The following is a 24,273-nucleotide window of genomic DNA, read 5'->3' as shown; positions in this document are numbered from 1 at the left end:
AAAATAAATCAAGCTAATACTAATAGTACTACAATAATAATAAATAAAGAAATCTAATGGATAATAAAAATTATGGTTGATAAAAATCGTTTTGTTTGCTTTGCACCTTTACTTTCATTTTTCTGGTTTTACCGCGCTGAGACAGAGAGCATTTCCTTATCCTTTTTTTTCTACAATAAAAGTCACAATAAGCGCTCTCTCTCATACAGTCTTTTGCCGCGGACTCTACAACCGGGACTCTTATTTTGAAATGTTGTTTTTACATGTTTTACAGCTCAGAGGATCTTTGGACGCGCTGCTAAAGGCAAGTAGTTTACACTTCCTTTCATAAATATTTAGTTTTCTCGCCAGATATGGACTTTTTACCAGTCCTTTGTAAGTATAGATGTTGTTTGCCGCAAAGCGGATTAGCAGGGAAAGTCTGTGACACGCAATTTGTAAGAACAATTTTGAATTCAAATTGATTTAGTAGATTCGCGAGGGCGATCACTAAGTTATAGTCATATTTGTTACATTTTACTGTATGTATTCAAAATCAATTTCTTTACCCACATGAAAAAAAAATATAGCAATTTATAGTAAATACTGTAGTGTTTTTGAACCATTTGTTGTGGTAATATAACAACTATAATACTAGAAACAAACGACTTCACAGAATACTGTAACGTTAACACGGTTTCTAAAACTATAGGCCATATTATACTACAATACATTACAGTTTACTGTAGTAAAAACTAAATTAAACTAGTATGTATTATAGTTGATCAGTTCACTATAGTGAATGCCACAGTATGCTTTCATTCACAAAGAGTTGCTAATATATAACATATACATTATAATACACTTTACTATATTATGGTTCAAAACTGTAATATTTACTGTAAAGTACTATAGTATTATAGTATATATTTTTAAATGAGCCTAAAGTCGGATAGTAAAGACAACAAGTAAAATAATGAATTATGTAATGATTTAGTAGATTAAACAGCAAGTATATATCTATAAAAATGTGAAACCAAGCTGCATCTGCAAATAAATGCTAGAAGTACTTTGACTTTTTTTATAGTGTAGTTCATCAATTAACTATGAATGTGATCCACCAACATGTCAACCAGAAATCTTCACAATACCATATAGTCCTAATTTTGAGCTTTGCATCTATTGTTTTATCATTTCAAACCAAACTAAAGCTTTGATATGGAAACATCTTTCCCTTGTTTCTCCCAGATAACCTTCACCATGTCAAAGAAGGGAAAGGAGGAGGTCTCTGACATTTCTCCGGTCTTATTCCTGGACACAAGTGGACAATCAATGCGCTTCTATGTGAGACCCGGCCCAACTAAAACACAGCTTTACCCTCTGGTAACTAACGGAGGAGGCACTTTGTGTCGCAATCAAGAGCCCGGAGCCATTTTGCTGATCGATCCCGTTGATGCGACTACTGTGAAGGCGAACCCTGGACAAAAGTACATCTCTACGAAATACATCAGAGATTGTGTGGAGCAGAACCTGCAGCTGAATCTGGATGACTACGTGATTAGCGTGGGACCGTCTGTCCAGACGAGGATGGCGACCCGTCATCAGAGCAATGGGCGCTTGGGTTACTCGCCTGAAGACGACGCAGCCATCTTGAAGTTCATGGAAAAGCGGCAACATGAAGCCAAGGGCAACCGGGTTTGGAAAGAAATGGAGAAACGGCGCGTGACTGGGCACAGCTGGCAGTCCATGAGGGATCGGTTCCTAAAACACCTTCAGAACAGACTCATGAAGAAGAGTCCCACGAAAAGAAAACCGCTTTGTTTTACGCAAAGCCCCTTGCGTAAGAAGAAAGTCACAGAGAACTTAGACCCGGAGTCTGATACCTTACAAAACTCTCCTCAGAAGTCTGTCGTTGTGTCGGATTCATCAGAAACCCAGATGGCCTCGGAGAACAGCGTGTGTCCAGCTGTGAGGACCGATCCTCAGTCTTCTCCAGAGAGGGCCAGTTCTCCTCCAGATGTGACGGATGCTCCAGGAGAGCCGCCGCAGGCCTCAAATCACGACAGTCAGGACGAGTCTCCTGTCCTGGTCCAAGAACAAGAAACACCAGAGCCTGAAATGTCTAAAAGACTTGGATTAGATGAAGGTTGTGATGGACAAGAAGTTCCAGATGGTAATGCTATTCATGGTTTTATTTATTTAACAAGGTCTGCTTATAAACCATCTCCACTTTTTTTCAAATTCAGGATCAAAGGAACATTCATCTCCCAATAAAACAAGACAAAGTACCGGCAAAACCGCCACGCCGGACTCTAGTAAACTTGGGATTCTTGCAAAAGCTGCAAGAGAATTTGAGGACTCAGATGTGGTAAGACTGAACAACGTCAACCCTGACTAGATATAACTGTTGGGTAATTGGACCTACTTATTTAAAAGTTCAAATTAAGGATGCACGATAAATATTGGCACAGTATTGAATGCACATCTCATCAGTAAAGGCCATGTGTAAAGATTTACTGCTGATTACAGAAACAGCTTTACTGACGAGTTGCGCTTTAATATCATGCCGATATTTATCGTGCATCCCTAGTTCAAATGCATTTCAAATTTAATATAACTGATGAAAGATTGTCCAGTTATCTAGGGATTTTATTTATGTGTGTTAATATTTATATATACTCTTTTAAATGTTATATATGTAACATTTGAATATTGTGGTTCATGAAAAAAGTTATATATTTTTTAACAGCAATTATTAGGATGTGTATTTAGAAAAAGAAAATAGAAATATATATATATATATATATATATATATATATATATATATATATATATATATATATATATATATATATATATATATATAATTTTTTTTTTTTTTTTTTTTTTTTTTTTTAACCTGAAGTTTGCTCCACATGACATCTTTAGAGTCTAGAAAACTAAAACATTTCTTTAAAATAAAATGCAGGTTTTTCAGTCATATGAAACCAACTTGGATATATTTCTAATAGCTTTATGTGTGTTTTTATTTTTATTTTTTGCTAGATGTTAGTTGTCCACTTCATGCACTTTCTTAAATTTCATTGACCCATTTGTTTTCAACTTCACTCTCCATTCGTTTTATAACTTAATCTTCCAAAATACATTTGTAAATGGATATTTTCAGAAACTTCAGGCTTTGTTAAAAAAAAAAAATCTCAAAAACGCATTTCACTGACTTGAATATGTTTCCACAGATAGATGAAAGTGAAGAAGGCGAGGATCCATTTGAAGCACCAATCGCCAAGCCGTCAGATGCACAAGAGAGTTCAGCATCGTCTGCAACACTCAATAGAGAACCAGAAACTCAAGCTGAGCTTAACCAAAATGACCTACAGGAAGCTGTCTGTCCCTTTCCATCGCCCGAGGAAGAGCGTCCTGGTCCTAGTTCCAGAGCCGTCCCTGTGTCTTCATCCCACGTCTTCATCCTTGACTCCGAGTCACAGGACAAACACGAGAGCCAAACGAGAGAACCTCCAGAGGGTGCTCCCTCCAAAGACTTGGTAGAACAAGTCGAGAACTTGATGACTAAGACCAAGAAAGATCTGGTCGAGGTGACCAAGGCACTGTGGAAAGCCAGTGGTGACTTGGCAAGAGCTCAGGTGTATCTGCAAGACGGCTATGACCAACAGGTTCACGGGCCTGTCTGGACACATCTGGACGATCAGATCCTCCTAGTGGCTGATCCGTATGAACTCGAGCAGCTTCAATCCAAATACGGAGCGGAGGAAGTGACCAGGAGAAGAGAGTTCCTCACGGCTGGCGTTAACTGAAAGGATTTGTTTGGTTCAGTGGCTGTTTTCTGAAAGCAACTCAACTAGACACAACTAGTTCCTGTTTTCATCCAATTTTGTATAGTTTGGTAAAATTGTGATTAATGTTGATACATTTCTAAATGAATTTTGATAATCATTACATTGATAAATGTATATTAAAGTATTTTTCTAACTGATGGCATATCATTGTTTTAAACAATATTATCGAATGATTGTTTTCAGGCATATTCACATTTACCACTACATATCTTGCATTTAGATACATCAAATTAAAAGTACTACAGGCTAAATACCTTAAATATAACTTTTTAGATGTGAAAAAAGATACTTTCAAACCTTAGTTTTTTTTTGCCAAATAGTCATTTACTGTTATTCAGCGACTTTTAGCGGGAAAAATCCAGTCAGGTTATTGGAATCCATCCACTGATTTTTCCTTAAACTATTTTGCAAGTTGCTTGGTTAAAACTGAATTTGATTTAAGGTATTTCATTCACAGCATAGCTTTGATATGGCCAAATGTCATATTTTTCCTTAACGTTTTACTGTGTATTTCAATTTTAAGGACTGAGTCGTAAATTACCAATGCCCAGAACACTACTGAAGAGTCATGTGACAACTGTTACTTTTCTCAGCGCTGTTCACGGTGGACCAATCACTGCCGTTTGTGTTTACTGTGATGATTTCCTAATTTAATCAGATGCAGAGTGAATAGATTAATACTAATAGTTTTAACTCGATAAAGCCCTTCAACGTCCCCTATAGGAGTAAATTTTAGGAAACAGTTATCATTTGCCATCCAGTGGTCTTTTATGCATTTCATGGTTCGCATTCGTACATGTCTAAACCTATTTTGTCCCAAAACTCGCACCATAGCCGTGAATAGCCGTATGTGTTAAAAGAACTGGGCGGCACTTTTGCTTTCTTGCAACTGTTTCGTGCTAGTCACACAACTAAATTCCAGCAGAGGGCTCTTTGTGGCTCATAAAGCCGTTTGCCTCATTGATTCGTATTCAAATATGTTTTTGTGTGTGTGTTAAAGGAGAATTCTGTATATTGGATTGGATTGATAAACACCGTAATGGATTGATTCCAAATAGTGACAATCGACATAAAATTGATAAATTAAATGACGTTGTAAGTAAGACGTCTTTGATTGGTCCAGCCCTAAAAGCGATGAGAAAAGTAACAAGAAACAAGCCGTCTTTAAAACATTTGAAACTGCCTCCCTGACACTTATTTACGCATAAATAACGACAACAGACAATATAAATAACGCTGAAATAAAACAAAACATAGAAGATATAACATTTATTTGATATAAATCCATCGTAACTGACTAATGAGAGACACTCTTATGGCCACCAAGCCCCGCCCATTTAATCACTCGCGTTCATTCACGTCATCCTGCCTCTTGCTGTATTTCTACGCTTAAAGACAGTGACTGTAGTCACATTTAAAGAGGAGAGCCTAACAACAAAATCTGCTGTTCACTAATAAACACAACCCACCAAATCAGTGAGTACCGCAGGAGAAACTAGCCAAGCAACAAGCGTTAACGTCGCAGTATATGTGTATTTGTTTAATTTGTCATGTTATGATAGCAGCTCTGGCTGTCTTGTGTTCAACACGGAGGCTGAAACACACTAAATATTGTTTTTATTCCACATATACTGGTCATTTTATATCCCCGGCAGTCATTAAATGGTGTTTTAATTGGTTATAAACACATAGTTAATGCTGTTCATGTCGTTAAGACGTTACATTAGCGGGTTATTGGCTAAAGAGAGAGTATGTTTATATATGTGTGTTTATGTTTGCTCACATAACAGCATGCAAACATTAAAACTACAAGTTATTTACAGGTTTCATTGTAGTTTGAGACTGTTGTCAAAAAAATTCTAGTCTACTAGTCAGCATTTTATTTATTTCTCTGTATTCTTTACCCCAGACTATAGGATACCATATATAATATAACACTATTAATGTGTACTATAGTTAATTATTATGATCTTATAATTGGTCTGTCCAGCAGCAGTATGAGCTCAAAGGGTGGCACTGCCCTGTCCCGACGCAGCTATCGCCTGGCATCCGACACAGACAAGCCCAGAGTCGCAGGTATGTCCTTATAAAGGCCATGTCAACCCATGTCAACCCACTGGAAATGGCTCATCAATCATTAAATGCACATGTCTTGATGTGTCTTGTTTAGGGATTGTCAATGAGAAGTTACTGAGCGACTATCTGCACCATGTGTTTCCTGCCTCCAGTAAGCCAGGACCGGCGTCAGCGGCGTACAGGTCAGTGGATCACACAGGATTCCTGCTTGTTTCCGGGTCTTCTGCTTTGATCTTTTGTTTGTAGAGTATTCCTCTGTGGGGGCTTTCGTCTTGTATGCACAAACAAACACATAAGCACATGCACACACTACTGGTCAAAAGTTTGAAATGATTCATATTTCTTAAAGTTTTTGAAAGAAGCCTCTTATGTTCAGCGTGGGTGCATTTATTTGATCAACGATGCAGGCAGCAAAAAAAAAAAAAAAAAAATGATGCTCTAAAACGTTACACTTTTAAATGTGTTTTCAATGTTAATATGTTGTAAAATGTAATTTATTCCTGTGATCAAAGCTGTATTTTCAGCATAATTACTACAGTCTTCAGTGTCACATGATCTTCAGAAATCATTGCAGTATGGTGGTTTGCTGCTCAGTTATTCTCAAATATTATTGATGCTCAATTATTAGTAATGTCAATTTTAAAATGATCACTATTTCCGTCAAACGTGATGATTTTTTTCCCCCTCTCAGGATTATTAATGCATATTTATGTTTGCATAAAAAGTAAAAAAAAAAACAGGATTTATTTGAAACTAAAATCTTTTGTAACATTATAAACGTCTTTACTGTCACTTTTGAACAATTTAATACATCCTTGCTGAATTATTTACATATTATTTTGGGGTATATTTATTTAAATCTTACTTGCTCCAAACTTTTGAATGATTGTGTATCACAGCTTCCACAAAAATGTGATCCTGGATCACAAAACCAATCATGAGGGTCAATTTTTTAAAAGCATAGGACAAATTTGTTATGAGCAAAATATAATGACAACTCATTCACTCACACACTATCATTATCATTTACTTAACATATAATGTGAGAGAGCTTACAATGAAATTTGCAAAGCAATATTTACAGAGGATTTGATGACTAATGATCTAAAATGTGATTACTAAAATTGTTAAAACAAAAAAAAATATAAAAAATAATCAAAATAGACAGTTACAACATATTATCAGTTACACATATAATCAAAGGCAATTTGCGGTGGAAAACAGTTTTGTGAACTGAATATTTGTGACCCTGGAGCACAAAACCTTAAGTCTTAAGGTGCTTGGTTTATTCTTAGCAATCGCCAACAATACTACATTGTATGGGTCAGAATTATAGATTTTTCTCTTATGTCTAAAATCATTAGGATTTGGTAAATTTCCTATCATAAATGTATCAAAACTTAATTTTTAAGAACTTCATTTGGACAACTTTAAAGGCGATTCTCTCAATATGTAGAAGTATTTTTTATTTTTTTCAACCTCAGATTCCAGATTTTCAAATAGTTGTATCTCGACCAAATACAGTTAATCAGGACACATTCTGTACTTGTATTGTTTTATTACTTGAAAACCCTTTTATGTTTTGAACCTTACATATTAGTTGATCTCATAATTAGTTTTGAATTGTGAATTATTGGCTTCATGTTAGTCAAGTGCAGCTGGTTATAGGAGGAGGGGCTTGTTTTTCTAGAGTGCTTCTGATTGGACAGAAATCTGTGCAGGGCAGGATGAGTCATCAGTATTTTTCACTCTGTTGAAGTATAACTTAATCGGTGGATCGTAACAAATCTCGCAGAAATGAAGTATGCTGCATTAGTTGTTTGAGTGGAGGTCGCTGGCCTCGTCCTGTGCTTGATCCCAGCCAGTGTCTGGTTACTGGAGCTGATCTATACATAGAGCATGATGGGACATGAGGGAAAGCTGACCCTTACAGAGCAGTGAAGCGGCTCATGTGTTTACATATCATCCTCTCTAATGCTGGAGTTCATGTCAGGCTTCACGATGGGCAGCACTGTATATAACACAGCACTGATGCCATGTGACACTTAAAGCGTTAGTTCCCCCAAAAATGAAAATTATGTCATTAATAACTCACCCTTATGCTGTTTCAAACATGTAAGACCTCCTTTTATCTTCAGAACACAGTTTAAGATATTTTAGATTGAGTCCGAGAGCTCTCAGTCCCTCCATTGAAGCTGTGTGTACGGTACACTGTCCATGTCCAGAAAGGTAAGAAAAACATCATCAAAGTAGTCCATGTGACATCAGAGGGTCCGTTGGAATTTTTTCAAGCATCGAAAATACATTTTGGTCCAAAAATAACAAAAACGACGACTTTATTCAGCATTGTCTCGGGTTTGCGAACGAATCATTCAGTTCACCAAATCGAACTGAATCGTTTTAAACGGTTCGCATCTCTAATACGCATTAATCCACAAATGACTTAAGCTGTTAACTTTTTTAATGTGGCTTACACTCCCTCTGAGTTCAAACAAACCAATATCCCGGAGTAATGCATGCACTCAAACAGTATCTGACTGAACTGCTGTGAAGAGAGAACTGAAGATGAACACAAAGCCGAGCCAGATAACGAACAATAGACTGACTCGTTCACGAGTGAAGAACTGGTTGCATCGGTGTTCGGATCACCAGTAGTTCTTTCGGACAGTTCGATTCAATAAACTGGTTGAAGAAAACGGTTCACCGGTTCTTTTGCGCTCGACGTAATGGCGTCATTTGCGATGATTGCCCTTGATTCAAGCCTTCGGTTTACCCGTGCTCCTAACACTAGCACAGAATCAGTTCAGTATCAATCAACAAAAGAATCAGTTCAGTTCAGACGCCCTGTGTGTCGGTCTGCTTCACGCTGAATCACACATGCACAGTATCATCAGCTTCTCGGTTCACGAATCGGACGCCTCTGACAGAAACGGTTCTTGACTCGTGAACGATGCGATGTTTTGTTCGTTATCTGGCTCGGATCAGTGTTCATCTTCAGTTCTCTCTTCAAAGCCGTTCAGTCAATGTACCGTTTGAGTACATGATATTGGTTTGTTTGAACTTAGAGGGAGAGTCAGCCACATTAAAAAAGTTAACAGCTTAATTCATTTGTGGATTAATGCGCATTAGAGACGCGAACAGTTTAAAACGATTCAGTTCGATTTGGTGAACTGAATGATTCGTTCGCGAACCGGATATCCAGACTGCTTTGATTTGAACTATCTCTCACACAGACACCGAAGAGAAGACAATGCTGAATAAAGTCGTTGTTTTTGTTATTTTTGGACCAAAATGTATTTTCGATGATTCAAAAAATTCCAACTGACCCTCTGATGTCACATGGACTACTTTGATGATGTTTTTCTTACCTTTCTGGACATGGACAGTAGACCGTACACACAGCTTCAATGGAGGGACTGAGAGCTCTCGGACTAAATCTAAAATATCTTAAACTGTGTTCTGAAGATAAAAGGAGGTCTTACATGTTTGGAACAGCATAAGGGTGAGTTATTAATGACATAATTTTCATTTTTGGGCGAACTAACCCTTTAACATGATTTATTCACAGATATTTAGCTTAGAGCGTCATTTTAATTATTTTCTTTTTTTTAAATGTATATCTAAAGTGAATGCTGAAGATTTCTGTTTATTTCCAGATTGTAGCTATATTCCGAATCCCATCTTTTCAATGTATTAATTAGGTTCTAAATAAAAAGCTTTATTTTTTCTAGTTCGATCAGTCGGTGGGTTGTCTAGTCTCTTCAGGGTGTGCATCTGTTATGACGTTGTGACACGTGAGCGGTCATGATGAACCGGTGTCGTGTCTCGTCCCTTTAGGAAAACCCTGACGTTCCAGGATCTCGGAGCTCATCTGGAGAAGCTGCTGGCTGAAGATAACGTCACTGAGGACAGCAGGGGTCAGACAAACACTTACACATACACTGCTGAGTCTCTCACAAGTTACTGAAAAATGTATTTAAAATTAAAAATTTATTCATAATTCATTATTCTTTACTTCTACCCCCCATATATGTTTATTTATTCGTTGATTTATGTGCTAATTTATGTTTATTTATTGACTGATTGATTATAGTGGTGTTTTCAACCATGTTGTCATTAATTTATTTCACACATAATACTGTATATCCAATATATTCATTACTTTATATTGATTTAGTAATCTATTTGACATTTGATTTCTTTTTCTTTGCAGATCAGATAGAAGGCTGTCTTGGACCTTCAGCGGTGGTCCTGGATCACAGCAGTGGGTTTGAAGGGCTGTTATTTGTTGACGATGACCTTTTGGGGGTGAGAAATTGACATTATATAAATGTATTTTATTTTATTTTACATTTGTTTTATTTTATTTTAAGAAAATGGAATATAAAATAAAATCAATTAATAAATACATTTAATCAAATTTGGTATAAATATGTATTTTTTATTAAATTTAAAATAAATTGTTTAAAATGCAACAATTTAAAATAAAATAAAATAATTTTGTTTGATTTGTATTTTCAAATGTTTTATTTTATTTTAAGTAAAATAAAATGAATAAATACATTTAATAACATTTAGTAAATACAATTTAATTTGATCTTAAATACAATTTTAAATTGTAAAAAAGCGAACCGCACCAAAAAAAGAATAAATAAATAAACATTGTATTTGGTCCAGACCAAAGCAAGAGAGCTAGCGCACTTTCCTGGTGTGAATACACCCGAGGTCTGCTTTAAAATAATTCAAAATCAGGTCAGTTCACTATTAAATTGACTGGATGGTGAGAAGTCAATTTAGTCAATCTGCATGAGGAACCGTGCACAATAACACCAGGAAAGTGTGTTATGAATTATGAATTATGAATTATGTTGTTTAGTATTAAATGTGTTCAGTTTTGTTCTTCCTCTCTCTTTGTATCGAAGGTCATCGGCCACAGTAACTTCAGCTCCATCAGAGCCACCACTTGTGTCTACAAAGGTAACGTTTCAATAGCTAAACTCTATTTCTAACTTCTGTTGTGCTCTTCTAAATACCTTGAAGTAAATGTAACCTAAATTACTGTACCATTGTCCCACTGTAGTACTGTTTTTAATAGCTTTCGATTGGTTTTAGGGAAATGGGTCTATGAAGTTCTCATCTCATCTCAAGGCCTAATGCAAATCGGATGGTGCACATTGAACTGCAGATTCAACCAAGAGGTACAAGCCAGTAACTGCACCATTTAGAGGTCAAGTCTGGAGTGCGGAGCCGCACGAATTGAATATTCACTCTAAAAGTTAGCTAGCTCTCATGGGAAGCTTTCCAAGCCGCGTAGATTAATCTAGATTAGATGACGACTGTTCGCTCTGCTCTCGAAATCCTTTTTAAAGTCTTGGGTTTGGCTTAATCCATCTGTGAAATTGGTTTGTTCAAGTCGATTTACTGCCAGATACGATCCGCTGTGGATCTGTGCTTGTTTTCAGGAAGGGGTCGGGGACACGCCGGACTCGTACGCTTACGACGGAAACAGAGTCCGCAAGTGGAACGTGACGACCACCAACTACGGCAAGGTGAAAACACAGCGCTTCACACATTCAGTTCAGCACTCAGACTCAGTGTGTGTGGATTTTATCTGACATTGACAGTTTGGGCGTAGGTTGTTATGTAATGGTCTTATAAAACACAATTCTGATTGGGTGAGCCATTAAGCCACTCAAGGCCATACACTGTAGTACATTTTAACACGAAGCCTCTCATTATTGATTCTTTTCATTTCTTTTGCTTCAGTCCTGGGTTGCTGGTGATATCGTCAGCTGTTTGATCGATTTGGATGAGGGAACCATTACGTTTTGTCTGTAAGTGTATAAATACTGTTATACTGTAGTTTGGTATGAAGGCAGAAATGTCTGTGAATAGTTGTTAATGGTATTTAATCTTTTTCTTTTTCAGTAATGGACAGTCTCTTGGTGTTGCGTTCAGCAATATTAAGACGGGGCCAGGCGTCGCGTATTTCCCTGCAATCAGCCTTTCCTTCAAAGAGTCTGTTGCCTTCAATTTCGGCAGCCGTCCTCTCAGATATCCTTCTCATTTTTACACCTATAGATACAGATTGTATGCAATGTGTATGATATACATTTGAACATATTCATCTAATTAGGTAGCAATTAGAAGCACATATGTGAACCTAAAGCACAAAACCAGTCATAAGGGTGAATTTCATTTAAAGGAGATCTGGAATCTGAGGGTGCAAAAAAACTCTAAATATTGAGAAAATCACCTTTAAAGTTGTCCAAATTAAGTTCTTAGACCTTAGTTCAAAAGTCATAATTAATGGTTTGTTAATTGCAAAAATTGGACCTTTAAAATAAAGTGTGAATTATATTATGTAATTATATAATGTTTTCAGGACTACCTTAAAAACCATAAAAACAAATAGTGTGAATCACAACCACAAACACCTAAAACCCTTAACTCATCTGTTCCTCACGTACCCTGTGGAAGGTTACCTTCCTCTTCAAAGCCCACCAACCACTGACCTCACCAAAGCCAACAGGCTTCTGGGATACCTCAAGACAGTCCTGTCCACCTCCATCGACACACAGGTTAATAGAAGACCATGCAGTGCGATTTATCAATATTTAAAACGGAACTGAATGAGAAGACGCTTGGTTTTGTTTTGGGTCAGGAGGAAAAGTTTGTGGTGAGGGACAGCGGAGCCTGGCAGATTCAAGGAGACCCCACCATCCTGGTCACCCTTGCACATATATTCAACCACTTCGCCCCTCTCATGGTAAATCACTCAGAGTTTCCTTAAACCACTGCCGTTTTCCATAAGCCACTTTATTTATGGCTAATGTGTGTGTCTGCTAGTGTAAAGTGTATTTAGTGGAGGACGTGCTGATGAACTTCCTGTTGAGTATTTTGGAGGGTGGAGGATCTGTCGAAGAACATCCTCTCATACATCAGCTGCTGGACCTCTTCTGGCTTCTCATGGAGGTAAAGACTCAACAAGTTAATTGAAGGGCATTATCTGGAATGAGATTGGATATAACGTGTTTTATTCTTCTGAGACTGTAATTGTTGTTCTTCTCCTGAAGGAGCACGAGGTGAGCGAGTGTCTGAAACAGCTGATGATGTCTCTGCTGAGAGCGTATCGTTTCTCTCCCATCATCCCTGATCTGGGCTTTCAGGTGAGAAACACTGATTGCTCTCATGCAAATCCATTTTCCAAGCTGTTGTAATGTTATACTGAAGTTTATTGGTGCTGAAGGAAAGAAGGGACACATTCTTGCATGCTGGAAACTCGTACTTCAAAACATGTTCATGCTTAGCATCTGCATTTGTGTCTAATAGAGGGTTGACGTCCTTCATGCCAATTATCAGCAGGGACATGGGCTGTGTGCCCATCCCACTTGACATAAATGTCTTGTTAAAATGAAAATGACTGAGGCACTTTGTGTTGAGCTTGCTGTAATGTGTTTGATGAGTTTGTTTGAGGTCCACGGTTGTGAGAGGGAACTAGCTACATGTTGATCCAAATTAAGACTGTGGCAGCCAATGCTTAACTGAAACCTGTTTTCTGTCTCTGTCCTCCAGATTCATTACCTTCGTCTGACCACAGCTATACTCCGGCATGAGAAGTCCAGGAAGTACCTGCTCAGCAACGTCCTATATCCTCTCAGTTACTACTTTCATAAGTCACTTTCCTTTCGAAAATCACTCTTGAAAGGCACAAAATAAAAAATTAAGTAAATCTATTGATAGCATTCTTACATTTTTATGGCCATTGCCCACTGAACTTCCCTGTAGATCACGTAGATGAATAGATAGGTGAAATAAAATACACTAGATGTTTCAGACACGTGAACTATGGCCTTGTTCCACCAAATTTGAGTACTTTCAAGTGCTTTATTATATTCATTGTTATAAATCTTATGAAAATGTTGTAGGTAAGCAGATGGGTAGATATTTATGTAGATGGATGTTGATTCATAGGTAGGTAAATGCTTATGATATGTCAAAAGGTAGTAATTTTTAGTAGGTAGCTAGATTTCAGATAGATAAATCGATATCTATGTTGATAAATAGATGGCAATATATATTTTTAGCTAGGTAGATGGATGGATATGTTGAAAGGTCGAAAGTTAGCTCAGTAGATGATGGAATACATTTAGATTAGGCATGCAACGATATCACTTTCTCTAGTACTCGCCCGATACGATACTTTTATTTTTGGTACTTGCCGATACAGAGTACCGATACTGATATTTTTTTTTTTGCATTTGTAAAAAAAAAAAAAATATTGAGGACAGAAACCAAAATAGTATGTATAATGTTAGCTGGTTAACGTAATTTATTAAATAGATACAGCCAATCCAAAATCTATTCAGTATCGGTATCGGTGCATCCCTAATTTAGATCGATGGAAAGATATGTTTGCAGGTAGATTGATAGGTCATTAGATTATGGTATACATTTAGATAGATAGATAGATAGATATATGGGCAGTATTAGTATATATTTAGGTAGATGGGTAGATATGATGACAGGTTGTTAGGTCAATAGATTATGGTACTGTATATATTTAGTTAGATTAAAGATATGCTGATAGGTAGGTCAATGGATTATGGTATATATTTAGGATTGATGGATAGATATGTTGATCGGGAGGGAGATAGGTTAATATATTCTGATGTATATTTAAGTAATTAGATTTGTTGGTAAATAGATAATTTTTGTAGATAGATTGATGGATAGATATGTGATGTTGAGATTGAGGTGGTTGTGTCAGTATTTAGTTTGTTAGTTTTATGAAAAGATCGGTAGATAGTATATGGGTATGTGGATATTTATGTAAGTAGTTAAAGTATGGACATATAAGTAGTTGGATATGTTTTATATATATATATATATATATATATATATATTATATAAGTTGCACAACAGATATGAAACAATTGTTTACTACTAGACCTAGAGGCCAAATTTTGGTCATAGTACAAGCAGTCGATTTATCTTTCCAGCAGTTTACTCTGGTTGTGAGGAAGAACTGTCTAAACAGACATGTTTGAAGAATTTAGCTTGGGGATTTGTAAAGGTTTCATTCCTTAACAGCCTCACGTTTGACGTACTCCGGTCTGTGGTCTTCTTCTACATCAAGACCCCTCTGAGAGTGAAAGAGGCCGGGCTGGAGGAGCTCATCCCGACCACCTGGTGGCCCACACGCTTCGACAAAGAGGTCAGAAACATCCGGACACATGAGTTTGAATATGAATAGCATTAAATACACAGGCTTCACAGAGGCTGTAGCCTGAAATGATCTCGTCAAGTGAACACTAATCAGAACTGAGCCCTGGCTGAAGCAACAGATGAGTAATTCTCCACTGTCTCTCCTGACGTGTGTCCAGGGCAAAGATGAGAGGGACACACGTGAGGAGACGTCCGAGGAGAGGCTGAGACGGCGAGCGTATGAGCGCGGCTGTCACAGACTGAAAAAGAGGATTGAGGGTATGTCACACACACAACATCAGATCTGCAAGAATATCTGTAACTGTGACCCTCAGCTGAACCTATGTGTGTGTGTGTGTGTAGTTGTGGAGGAGCTGCAGGTTCAGATCCTGAGGTTAATGCTGAACAACAAAGACAAGGGCACGGTATGTTGATGCTTGTTTTGCACACGTCTGCACGCACAGGTATGTTGTTTTATTATATTTATAAATTATTTAATATTAGAGGAAAAAAAATACATTTTAAAAATTGTCCCATTGGAAACTAACTATAACTTGCATTTAAGTTGACATGCTATAATTAGTAAAATTAAAAATTACTTGTGTTTAACATCTTTAGCTGTTATAAATTCACTGTAAACCACACTTCACATGGCTTATTGCTTTTATAAAACGGTTATTCCATATATGTAGCAAGGCTTCACAAAATAAAACGTGTATAACGAAATAAACTGTAATGATAGTAATAAAAAAAAATATTCTGCCAAACAATGTAGAAAAACAAAAATCTTTAAAAAATCACAGAAGCACATAAAATTACTGAAGCTTAAATTAAAATGAAAACTGAAAAAAAGTAAAGATTAAAAAAAATAACATTTTCAAGATATTAAGAATATTAGCCGTACATTACACTGGATGAAATTGGATGATAGCACACAAATATAAATATTTAGTTATTAAATTAATCTGATTTATATAATAAAAAATATTATATTAATTGTCTTCATAATATTTAGTATCCTAACATAAAACATTTTGGGATTTTTACATTTCTACTAAAATGTTTTTAGACGAAATACTTAAAAAATTGCCTATATAACTAGTGCTACAGAGTATGTCTTCAAAAGCCATACTGTATAATGGTTTTGTGTGATTAACAGAACAGAATAAAATAACAGAGCCTCCATAAATGATTGCCATCTACAGAAAGACTAATATTCAAGATTAATTATACCAAAAGTTGGGAATGTTTCAGATTGAATCCGTGTGCTGTAATTACCTGTCTTTCTTTTCACAGGGTGAAGCTTCTCGGTATATTTTCCTGAACAAATTCCGCAAGTTCCTTCAGGAGAACGCCAGCAACAGAGGGGTAGGGCACACAGGACAGACAAAGACCGCTTTGGCCTCCTTCATACCTGAATATTGCTTTACATGTGATGAATAGATAATAAGATCGCAGTCTATTTCTGCAAAAGCAGACGTAAAACCTACAAGCCGTACGCAACACAGCATTTGGTAAGATTTAAAAAGACATAAGAAGCTGGAGGTTTTTACGGTTTTTGGCACTGAATTTGATTTTTCCGGTTTAAACTTCACAGAAGTAAATAAATATGCCCATTTTCTGTAAAGCGATTGTTATTGATAGGATAGTTTCAGATAATTTGCAGTGCTCAGGCTTTTATTGGAGGGTTTGATGTTTGTCTCACGCTTCATTCGCTGTGATGTTGTTTTTGTGATCAGAACCCCACAGTGTTGTGTCCTCCTGAATACATGGTGTGCTTCTTACACCGGCTCATCACGGCCATCAGGAGCTGCTGGGATGAAGGCAAGAGAAGAAGCCCAGGATCTGTCAGCAGTGAAGGTACACATTTATCATGAATATAAAGTCATATATACAACACTAGCTTTTATTTTTCTTCATTATGACATCAGAACAGTTGTATCACCCTGACATGTTTGAATTTATTCCCCCAGAACAATTTCAGAACAATTTTTTATACAGAAATTAAAAACACTAATTGCAGAATAAATGCATTCACTTAACTGAATGTATAAATTGCCACTTAATCTTTTTTTAAACAGGATGTTAGCACGGCAACAAAATTAATATTATATGACATACTTCCAATGAAAACTAAAAACCTCAGCAAATAACTCTTTGTTGAGTTGAAGCACTAAAATGAAAATAACAATTTTAAGGTGCAGCAACTAAAACTAAAAAATAAATGAAACCTACACGGTTAAATAATAATAAAAAAAAATATGCAATTCAACATAAAAAATATGCAATTCAAAATATAATTACAATAATTCAAAATGACTATAGAAAAACGTTTGAATATTAAGAATATTTCGTGAAACTTTGTTTTAGGGTCTCTTAACGAGTCACTTATTCGCATGCATATTACTAGAATATTAGCCATTTATTAGTACTAATTAAGCACATATTAATGCCTTATTATACATCCCTCATACTCAATACCTAAACTTAACAACTACCTTACTAACTATTAATAAGCAGCAAATTAGTAATTTATTGAGGGAAAAGTCACAGTTAAATGTGAACAAGTGTTCCCTATTCTAAAGTGTGTCTGAACATTTTTGTCAATTAAATCTGAAATATAATAAAATACAAATTGCAATAAAATACAAATAAATATACAAATAAAAAACCTGAACAAAATCAAAATTAGAAATGTTGCATTGGTGGCTAACGTAAATTTAAACCACTGAAATTATAGTTGAATGTCATGTCATTGACTGGTTTGTGTTCCCGTCAGACGCATACGTCCCCCCTCAGCTCTTCTACAACGGGAAGGTGGATTACTTTGACCTTCAGCGTTTAGGAGGACTTCTCTCGCATCTGAAGAAAACGCTCAAAGGTTGGTAAAAAATCAAAGAAAAAAGCGTGTAAAGTGTGTTTCAGAGTTTGGTCCAATAATTACCCAGCATGCAGCAGCTCTAGACTCCACTAGAGGGAGCAGAAGGTCAATTTGTTTTGAGTGTTACTCATGCACCGACAGCAGATACAATCCAGTCGGTTAAAACCTCTGAAGACTAGAAGTAAAATTTTAATGCATCAGGTGTGACAACATCAAAAGTACTTTTGTTTTCCTTTTTCACTTAGTTTGTTTTCTGAAGCTCACTTTAAAGCTCGCAGACGTAATGTTTGTTTTCTGCAGTTTTTTTAATCTTCCTAGACGTAAACAGAGACGTGCGATCTCATATTGATGTGCCTCTTATGTTCGTTTTGTTTGGTAACTCTTGAAATTTCATTATTGATCTTCTCAAAGCTGCCAGACAAATGGTTTAGATCGATCAACCCTCCAAATTAGTTTTAAATTGAGACCGAATGCATTGTACACTTCCTGCAGGGTGTTTTCTTTTTCCTTTCTTTTTTTTTTTTTAGTTTCCGACTTCATTATTAACCTCAAAAACGTTGGTGGTCGTTACTTTGATTTCTTGCATCATTAAAATTTCTGAAGTGATGGGATGAGATGGAAGCTGGCGGCGTTTAGAAAGACCGGGATGCAGATGGATATTGATTTCCCTCAAGGCAGCGGTGCATGCCGCAAAAATATTGACGAACAGCAGGGAACACGCTAAGATCGAGTGAGAGAGAGGGAAGGAGGATGAAGGAAGTGGTTGAGAGTTGTGCCTTTGATGTAACAATATGTTCTTTTGTGCGTTGTGTTAGATGATTTTGTTTGTCAGGAGTTAGCCTCGATTGACTGCAATTTCTGTGGTCAAGTTCAGATTTGTATATTGCCCAAAAAACATGAGGATCTGAATTTAGCTGTCAGACATAATGATGCTTGAACAGAAAGATTTACATTAAATAAAACATAGAAATGGTTAATGAATAGCAACATTTACATTTTAACATGGATAAGCTTTAAATTAACTTTATAAATAATAATGATAAAAAAATTACTTGGATATATGAGATATAAGAGATCTTATGCTACATTTCTCCAGATCTGATAAAGAAATTCATCAATGTCTTGAATTACATGAGGCTGAGTACATACAGTCGTGGCCAAAAATATTGGCACCCTTGGTAAATATGATCAAATGAGGCTGTGAAAATTCATCTGCATTGTTAATCCTTTTGGAACTTTTATTTAAAAAAAAAATCCAAAATCCTCCAATACACATTGGCCACAATTAATTTCACACTTTTATTCAATACTTTTTGAAACCTCCATTTGCCAGTTTAACAGCTCTAAATGTTCTCCTATAATGCCAGATGAGGTTAGAGAACAACTGACAAGAGATCAGAGACCATTCCTTGATCCAGAATCTCTCCAGACCCTTCAGATTCCCAGCTCCATGTTGGTGCTTCTCCTCTTCAGTTCACTCCTCTCATTTTCTGTAGGGTTCAGGTCAGAGAACTGGAATGGCTATAGCAGAAGATTGGTTTTGTGCCCAGCGACCCGTTTTTGAGGTTTGGTATGGTTGAAAGATCCAAAGATGGCCATTATAAGATTTAACTAAGTTAGTAACTCTTAGTGATTTTTTTTTTTTTTTTTTTTTTTTTTTATCTGTTTGTATTTGATATAGACACACGTCCTCTTCCAGGCAGGTTTGTACCATTTTCTGTTTACTGGAAATTCTTAATTATTGCCCTGATGTTGGAAATGGGAATTTTCACTTCTCTAGCCCTTTTCTTAAAGCCACTTCACTAATTTGTGAAGCTCAATTATCTTTTGCTGCACATCAGAAATATATTCTTTGGTTTTTCTGATTGTGATGGATTATTAAGGGCATTTGGGCTTTGTTTTACCTCCTCTTTATATTTCTGTTAAACATGTAGCCATGGCTGGATAATTTCATGTTTATAATCATGCTGGAGTGCTCAAAATTGTGAATATGAATGGGAATATACTTCAGAGATATTTTTCATTAGAATTTCTAGGGGTGCCAATAATTGTGTCCAACGAGTATTTGAGAAAACCCCTTTATTTCATAATGGTACCTCCCCCACCCCGTTTTAAATTGTTATTATCCAATGAAAGAATTATTTACCAACGGTGCCGCAATTTTTGGCCATGACTGTATGTGGTCCATGAAATAACTTTCCACTCAGTGGTGGTAAGTAACGAAGTAAAAATACTTTGCTACATTACTCAAGTATTTTTTTCGGGGATCTGTACTTTACTTGAGTATGTTTTATTTGCATCTACTTTCACTTTTACTCCACTACTTTATTAAAGACAAAGTTTACTTTTTACTCCGATACATTTCCCCATGCCTGCTTCAAGTATTCATTACACTGATTTTACAAACCAATGAAAATTTGGTTTTCTTTTGAAAAAAAGAATGTGCGACTTCGCGAGTTCTTTGCCAACATACGCTCAGGCAGCAGTTAGTTCGAGGTGGAAGATAATCGCTAAAATAGGTGATTGTGCAGCTCTTGCTGCCCGCGATGATCCCGAGATTCCCGACAGGGATCACTCATGGCCATATCTCAAGGATTTGTTTGAATTCACTGAGTCAAGGGAGATTCTTATTGGCTGAAATATCTTCTTTGCCTGCCATGGGTGAATGAAATTTCAGTAGGGCTGTGTCGAATGCGATTTTCATGCTCATCTCATCAGTAACGCTCCTGTAATTAGTAGTATATATTTCCAGCACGTGTGTTCAGATCAGGGTTGCCAGGTTTTCACAACAAATCCTGACCAGTTGCTTCTCAAAACTAGTCCAAAACTAGCCAAAAACGCGTTTCCAGGGGGTTCCCCGATAAAAATTGCTTCCTGGGGTTAAAATATACGTTTATTGGGAGGGTTGCCTTGGTAAAAGTCACATTTTAGGCACTAAATATCAAGTTATTGGGATTGGGGTATCTTCGACTGGCGCACATGAAAAAAAACCACGGATGTGGCAACACTGGCTCAGGTGGAGCTGCAGTTACTACACAGAGCCGTAGTTCACAGACAGCTAACACAAAATCGCTTTCAAAATCGAGAAAAAAAAAATCGATTTTGTGTAGATTGTCAGTGAATTACGGCTCTGTGTAGTATATGCCAACCAGTGTTGCCAAGTCTGTGGTTGTTTTTCATGTCCACAGGTCGAAGCGACAATACCAATATCGTGATATTTAGCCCCTAAAATGCAAATGACCAAATTTTCATTTTTGGGATAACCAACTCTTTAAAGAGGTGGTTCTTCCTCATTGATATTCTGAAACAGTCTTACCTTGTATCTCGCACATCTTCTGTTTGATGCAGCTATGATGTTATGGAACATGTCCATTTGAAAGTTCAATCCCTATACTGCGATAAGGTTCTTCATAGTCTCTTTTGATTGTAAATCTAACAAATTCTAAAGTATCTAATCTCATAATTTGTTCAATTAAAACACTGCATATCACTCCCAAAACAACTGATCTGCTTAATTATTGATATTCACAGTTAATTTGAATATTTACTTTTTACTTCCGGTACTTAAGTATGTTTTAAATCGGATACTTTTGTACTTTTACTCAAGTGATGTTTGAATGGAGGACTTTCTACTTTTACTGGAGTCATTTTTTATTTAGATACATCTACTTTTACTTGAGTATAGCTTTTGAGTACTTTTACCACCCCTGTTTCATAAATGCCTCTGGAAACTTGAGAAGTGGCCTCGCTGCTTGTACACAATGAAAACACAATATGAATCTGAGTCACATTTGCATAATTTCATAATCCCATTTCCCCGTACAATAGCTATCAATAAAAGTAGTCAAATAAATCTAACCTTTGACATACAATTTTGGATGTATTATGATTTGAGGCTCAGATAATCTGGTGTATTATATTGAACAGATGGTGCATAAATTATGAATCAGCCTGGTTCTATTCAGATTCGCCCATTGTGAGTAAAATAAAAGGCATCTTCGACAATTGTGTTTATTTGCGCTTGTTTCCATTAACTGGGAGAGGCGAGGCACGTCTTGTCATGTGTCACAACTCTGCTATACCCAAGTTTTCATTTAATTAATTTTCACTCGGTCTCCATTTCTTTTGTCTCCTAAAACACCCATCTTCCACCGGCGTTCCCGTTCTTCGGCCTTGTTTGATTAAAAGCTGGTAATTACATTGCTCCTGTTCCTGCGTGGTCTCCCCGCTGATTCTGCAGGAACGTCGTCTTCTCCCTCTGGTGCCTGATTAAACTCTTTTGGGGCTTTGAGGAAACAATCAAAGCCATCCGAGAGTAAAACAAGACGAAAGGATGAGGAAAGAATGGGACACACTCATTCTATCCGTATTTGTAACTGTGACAGTCAGTCAGTTCATCAGTTTATTTTGAATTTGTGCACAAAAAATTGAATCTTGTCATCTGGACTTTATCTTGACAATATTGATTTGCGTTTAGCATCTGCTGTGGGCTTTTCCTCCTTGACATATATTGCATAATTTGTCTTTTTTCATATTTATTGGTGATTTTGGCCATCAAGCTTTGTTTCTTTCTTCTTCTTACTCAATCGTAAGCAGGCAGATCCACCATCTGCTCTTCATCTTATTCAGCACAGTATTCAAGTATTTTTTAAGAAATGTTTTATTATTTATGTCTCATATAAGCTACATCGGTATAAATTGGTTTCGAAACCCAGTCATAATTTACATGACAGTGATGTATTTAAAATTGAAGAGCTTATTCCTTTTGTGTTTTCGGATAGTTTCACATCGAGACGAACGCTGTCAAAACGATCTAGAATCCAGACTGTTATAGTCATTTGTAAGTGGACCAAAAGTAGCAACGACCCAGAACAACTTTACTTTTACCACCGACATTTACTTCAATCAATATCATCATCTCTTGGCTGTATACTGATTGTGCTCTGTGATTGCGTAGTATTGATTTAGGTCAAGTTTAAAAATGATGACCATAATAATAATAAAAAACCCCATTGGCCAGATTGACATTTCTCCAGATTTGTATTGTACTACACTAAAGCTCTTTCAACTTTTAACCCCAGCCTTCACAAACCAGCATCAATCTGAGGTAAAACTGTGGCGCTCTTTCTCTGAACTTTTCTCTGTAATGGCTGCATCTAATGGCTGCATCAAGGACATTGCATTGTAAATCCTGATATTGTTTCTCGTAGCATTCAAGTGGCAGCTGCACTCGGACCAGAGCCAGTTTATTTCCCTCACCAGCTGATTTTGGCACACTTGCCGGGTTGCTTATGGAGAATCGTGACTAAGTGCTCAAGTGACTCTTATTAACGTCGTCTGTGACTGGCTGGTGTACTTTCTTTTCCCAGTTTTGGCGGCGCAATATCTGTTCAATTTATAGACGTGACAATTTTGGTGTTTACGGATTCTGAGATGCATCAACGTCGATTGACAGACGGCCAGAGGTCATTCCCACAGGTGTAATGAAGACGCTAAATCAGTCTGACACTGAATTAATGAAAAATCTCTCGGGTCATCCACTCTGTCAGACTTTATCTTCTGGTTGGTCTTAAATTATGATTATGTTTGAGTCGTAGTGCGATAAATTATTAGATTTACTTATCAGATTGATTAGTGATCTCGATAATCTTATAATCTTGTTCGCCTTATTTGCTGTATCTCAGTCTACCCTAAGGAAACACAATTATACGAATAAAGATATAAAATTCAAGATTTTATTTCAAGATTCAGAGTTTTGTATGTCACGTATACAGCAAGCTGTGAAATGTAGGATCTCCATTCTCAGTAGACTGAGATAATATATATAGATAATATAATATTTTTTTTTTTTAATTTTGAATGTAATTGTATATATTACACAACATTTACTGAAATAACATTCCTTTTAAAATAACATTTTATAATGTACATATATATTTAATCAAAATGAATTATATAAAATACAAAATGAATATTATTTTTTAAATGATGAAACGCTATATAATACATTTTACAATTAGTTGAAATGCAATTATGATTTTATATTAAAGTTAAATTAAATTTAGTTGATTCCATATAAAATAAATTGTTATGATTGTTATTAGTAAAATGTGCTCAAAGTTGTGAACACCCAATAAGTTAAAATTGAAAATAAATAAATAAATATTTTTAAATAGATAAATCATTTTAATTATATTATATGATAAATTGCTTATTATAGACATTTAATACATCATTATAATTTTTTATATATAATATAAAATGCATTAAAATATA

At 36.2% G+C, this 24,273-nt stretch overlaps 2 protein-coding genes across 8 annotated transcripts in view; both read left to right on the top strand.

Annotated features, from left to right (window-relative positions):
• Positions 1-224: 224 nt before the first annotated feature.
• LOC127987485 (telomeric repeat-binding factor 2-interacting protein 1) lies at positions 225-3,967 on the top strand. Of its 5 annotated transcripts, none has more exons than XM_052589828.1 (4): positions 225-304; positions 1,228-2,125; positions 2,226-2,347; positions 3,216-3,967. In XM_052589828.1, exons 1-4 carry the CDS (start codon positions 251-253, stop codon positions 3,789-3,791), a joined length of 1,650 nt encoding a protein of 549 aa, XP_052445788.1. In that variant the 5' UTR covers positions 225-250; the 3' UTR covers positions 3,792-3,967. The 5 variants fall into 5 exon arrangements, with proteins under 5 accessions (XP_052445788.1, XP_052445787.1, XP_052445789.1 ...); XM_052589827.1 differs by having other exon boundaries at positions 1,228-2,152; XM_052589829.1 differs by lacking the exon at positions 225-304 and adding an exon at positions 307-375 and having other exon boundaries at positions 1,228-2,152.
• A 1,225-nt stretch (positions 3,968-5,192) lies between these two features.
• The window catches only part of LOC127987483 (E3 ubiquitin-protein ligase RNF123), a 129,198-nt gene continuing 110,117 nt past the window's right edge, over positions 5,193-24,273 (top strand). For 2 of the 3 annotated variants that reach the window (XM_052589822.1, XM_052589824.1), the window contains exons 1-21: positions 5,197-5,309; positions 5,824-5,909; positions 6,004-6,091; positions 9,747-9,826; positions 10,123-10,217; positions 10,832-10,886; positions 11,022-11,107; positions 11,372-11,458; positions 11,676-11,743; positions 11,838-11,963; positions 12,376-12,490; positions 12,574-12,678; positions 12,759-12,884; positions 12,986-13,078; positions 13,485-13,558; positions 15,009-15,126; positions 15,296-15,395; positions 15,480-15,541; positions 16,413-16,484; positions 16,856-16,976; positions 17,896-17,997. In XM_052589822.1, coding sequence (XP_052445782.1) covers positions 5,831-5,909; positions 6,004-6,091; positions 9,747-9,826; positions 10,123-10,217; positions 10,832-10,886; positions 11,022-11,107; positions 11,372-11,458; positions 11,676-11,743; positions 11,838-11,963; positions 12,376-12,490; positions 12,574-12,678; positions 12,759-12,884; positions 12,986-13,078; positions 13,485-13,558; positions 15,009-15,126; positions 15,296-15,395; positions 15,480-15,541; positions 16,413-16,484; positions 16,856-16,976; positions 17,896-17,997 — 1,852 coding nt within the window. In that variant the 5' untranslated portion in view covers positions 5,197-5,309; positions 5,824-5,830. Of the gene's footprint in view, positions 5,310-5,823; positions 5,910-6,003; positions 6,092-9,746; positions 9,827-10,122; positions 10,218-10,831; positions 10,887-11,021; positions 11,108-11,371; positions 11,459-11,675; positions 11,744-11,837; positions 11,964-12,375; positions 12,491-12,573; positions 12,679-12,758; positions 12,885-12,985; positions 13,079-13,484; positions 13,559-15,008; positions 15,127-15,295; positions 15,396-15,479; positions 15,542-16,412; positions 16,485-16,855; positions 16,977-17,895; positions 17,998-24,273 lie in introns of all 3 variants that reach the window. The other variant, XM_052589823.1, reaches the window with a different exon arrangement.

Source organism: Carassius gibelio, chromosome B22 (genome assembly GCF_023724105.1).
Source record: "Carassius gibelio isolate Cgi1373 ecotype wild population from Czech Republic chromosome B22, carGib1.2-hapl.c, whole genome shotgun sequence".
Lineage (NCBI taxonomy): Eukaryota > Metazoa > Chordata > Actinopteri > Cypriniformes > Cyprinidae > Carassius > Carassius gibelio.
The sequence above is the reverse complement of the archived record's forward strand: the minus strand, read 5'-3'. Positions and strand labels throughout refer to the sequence as shown.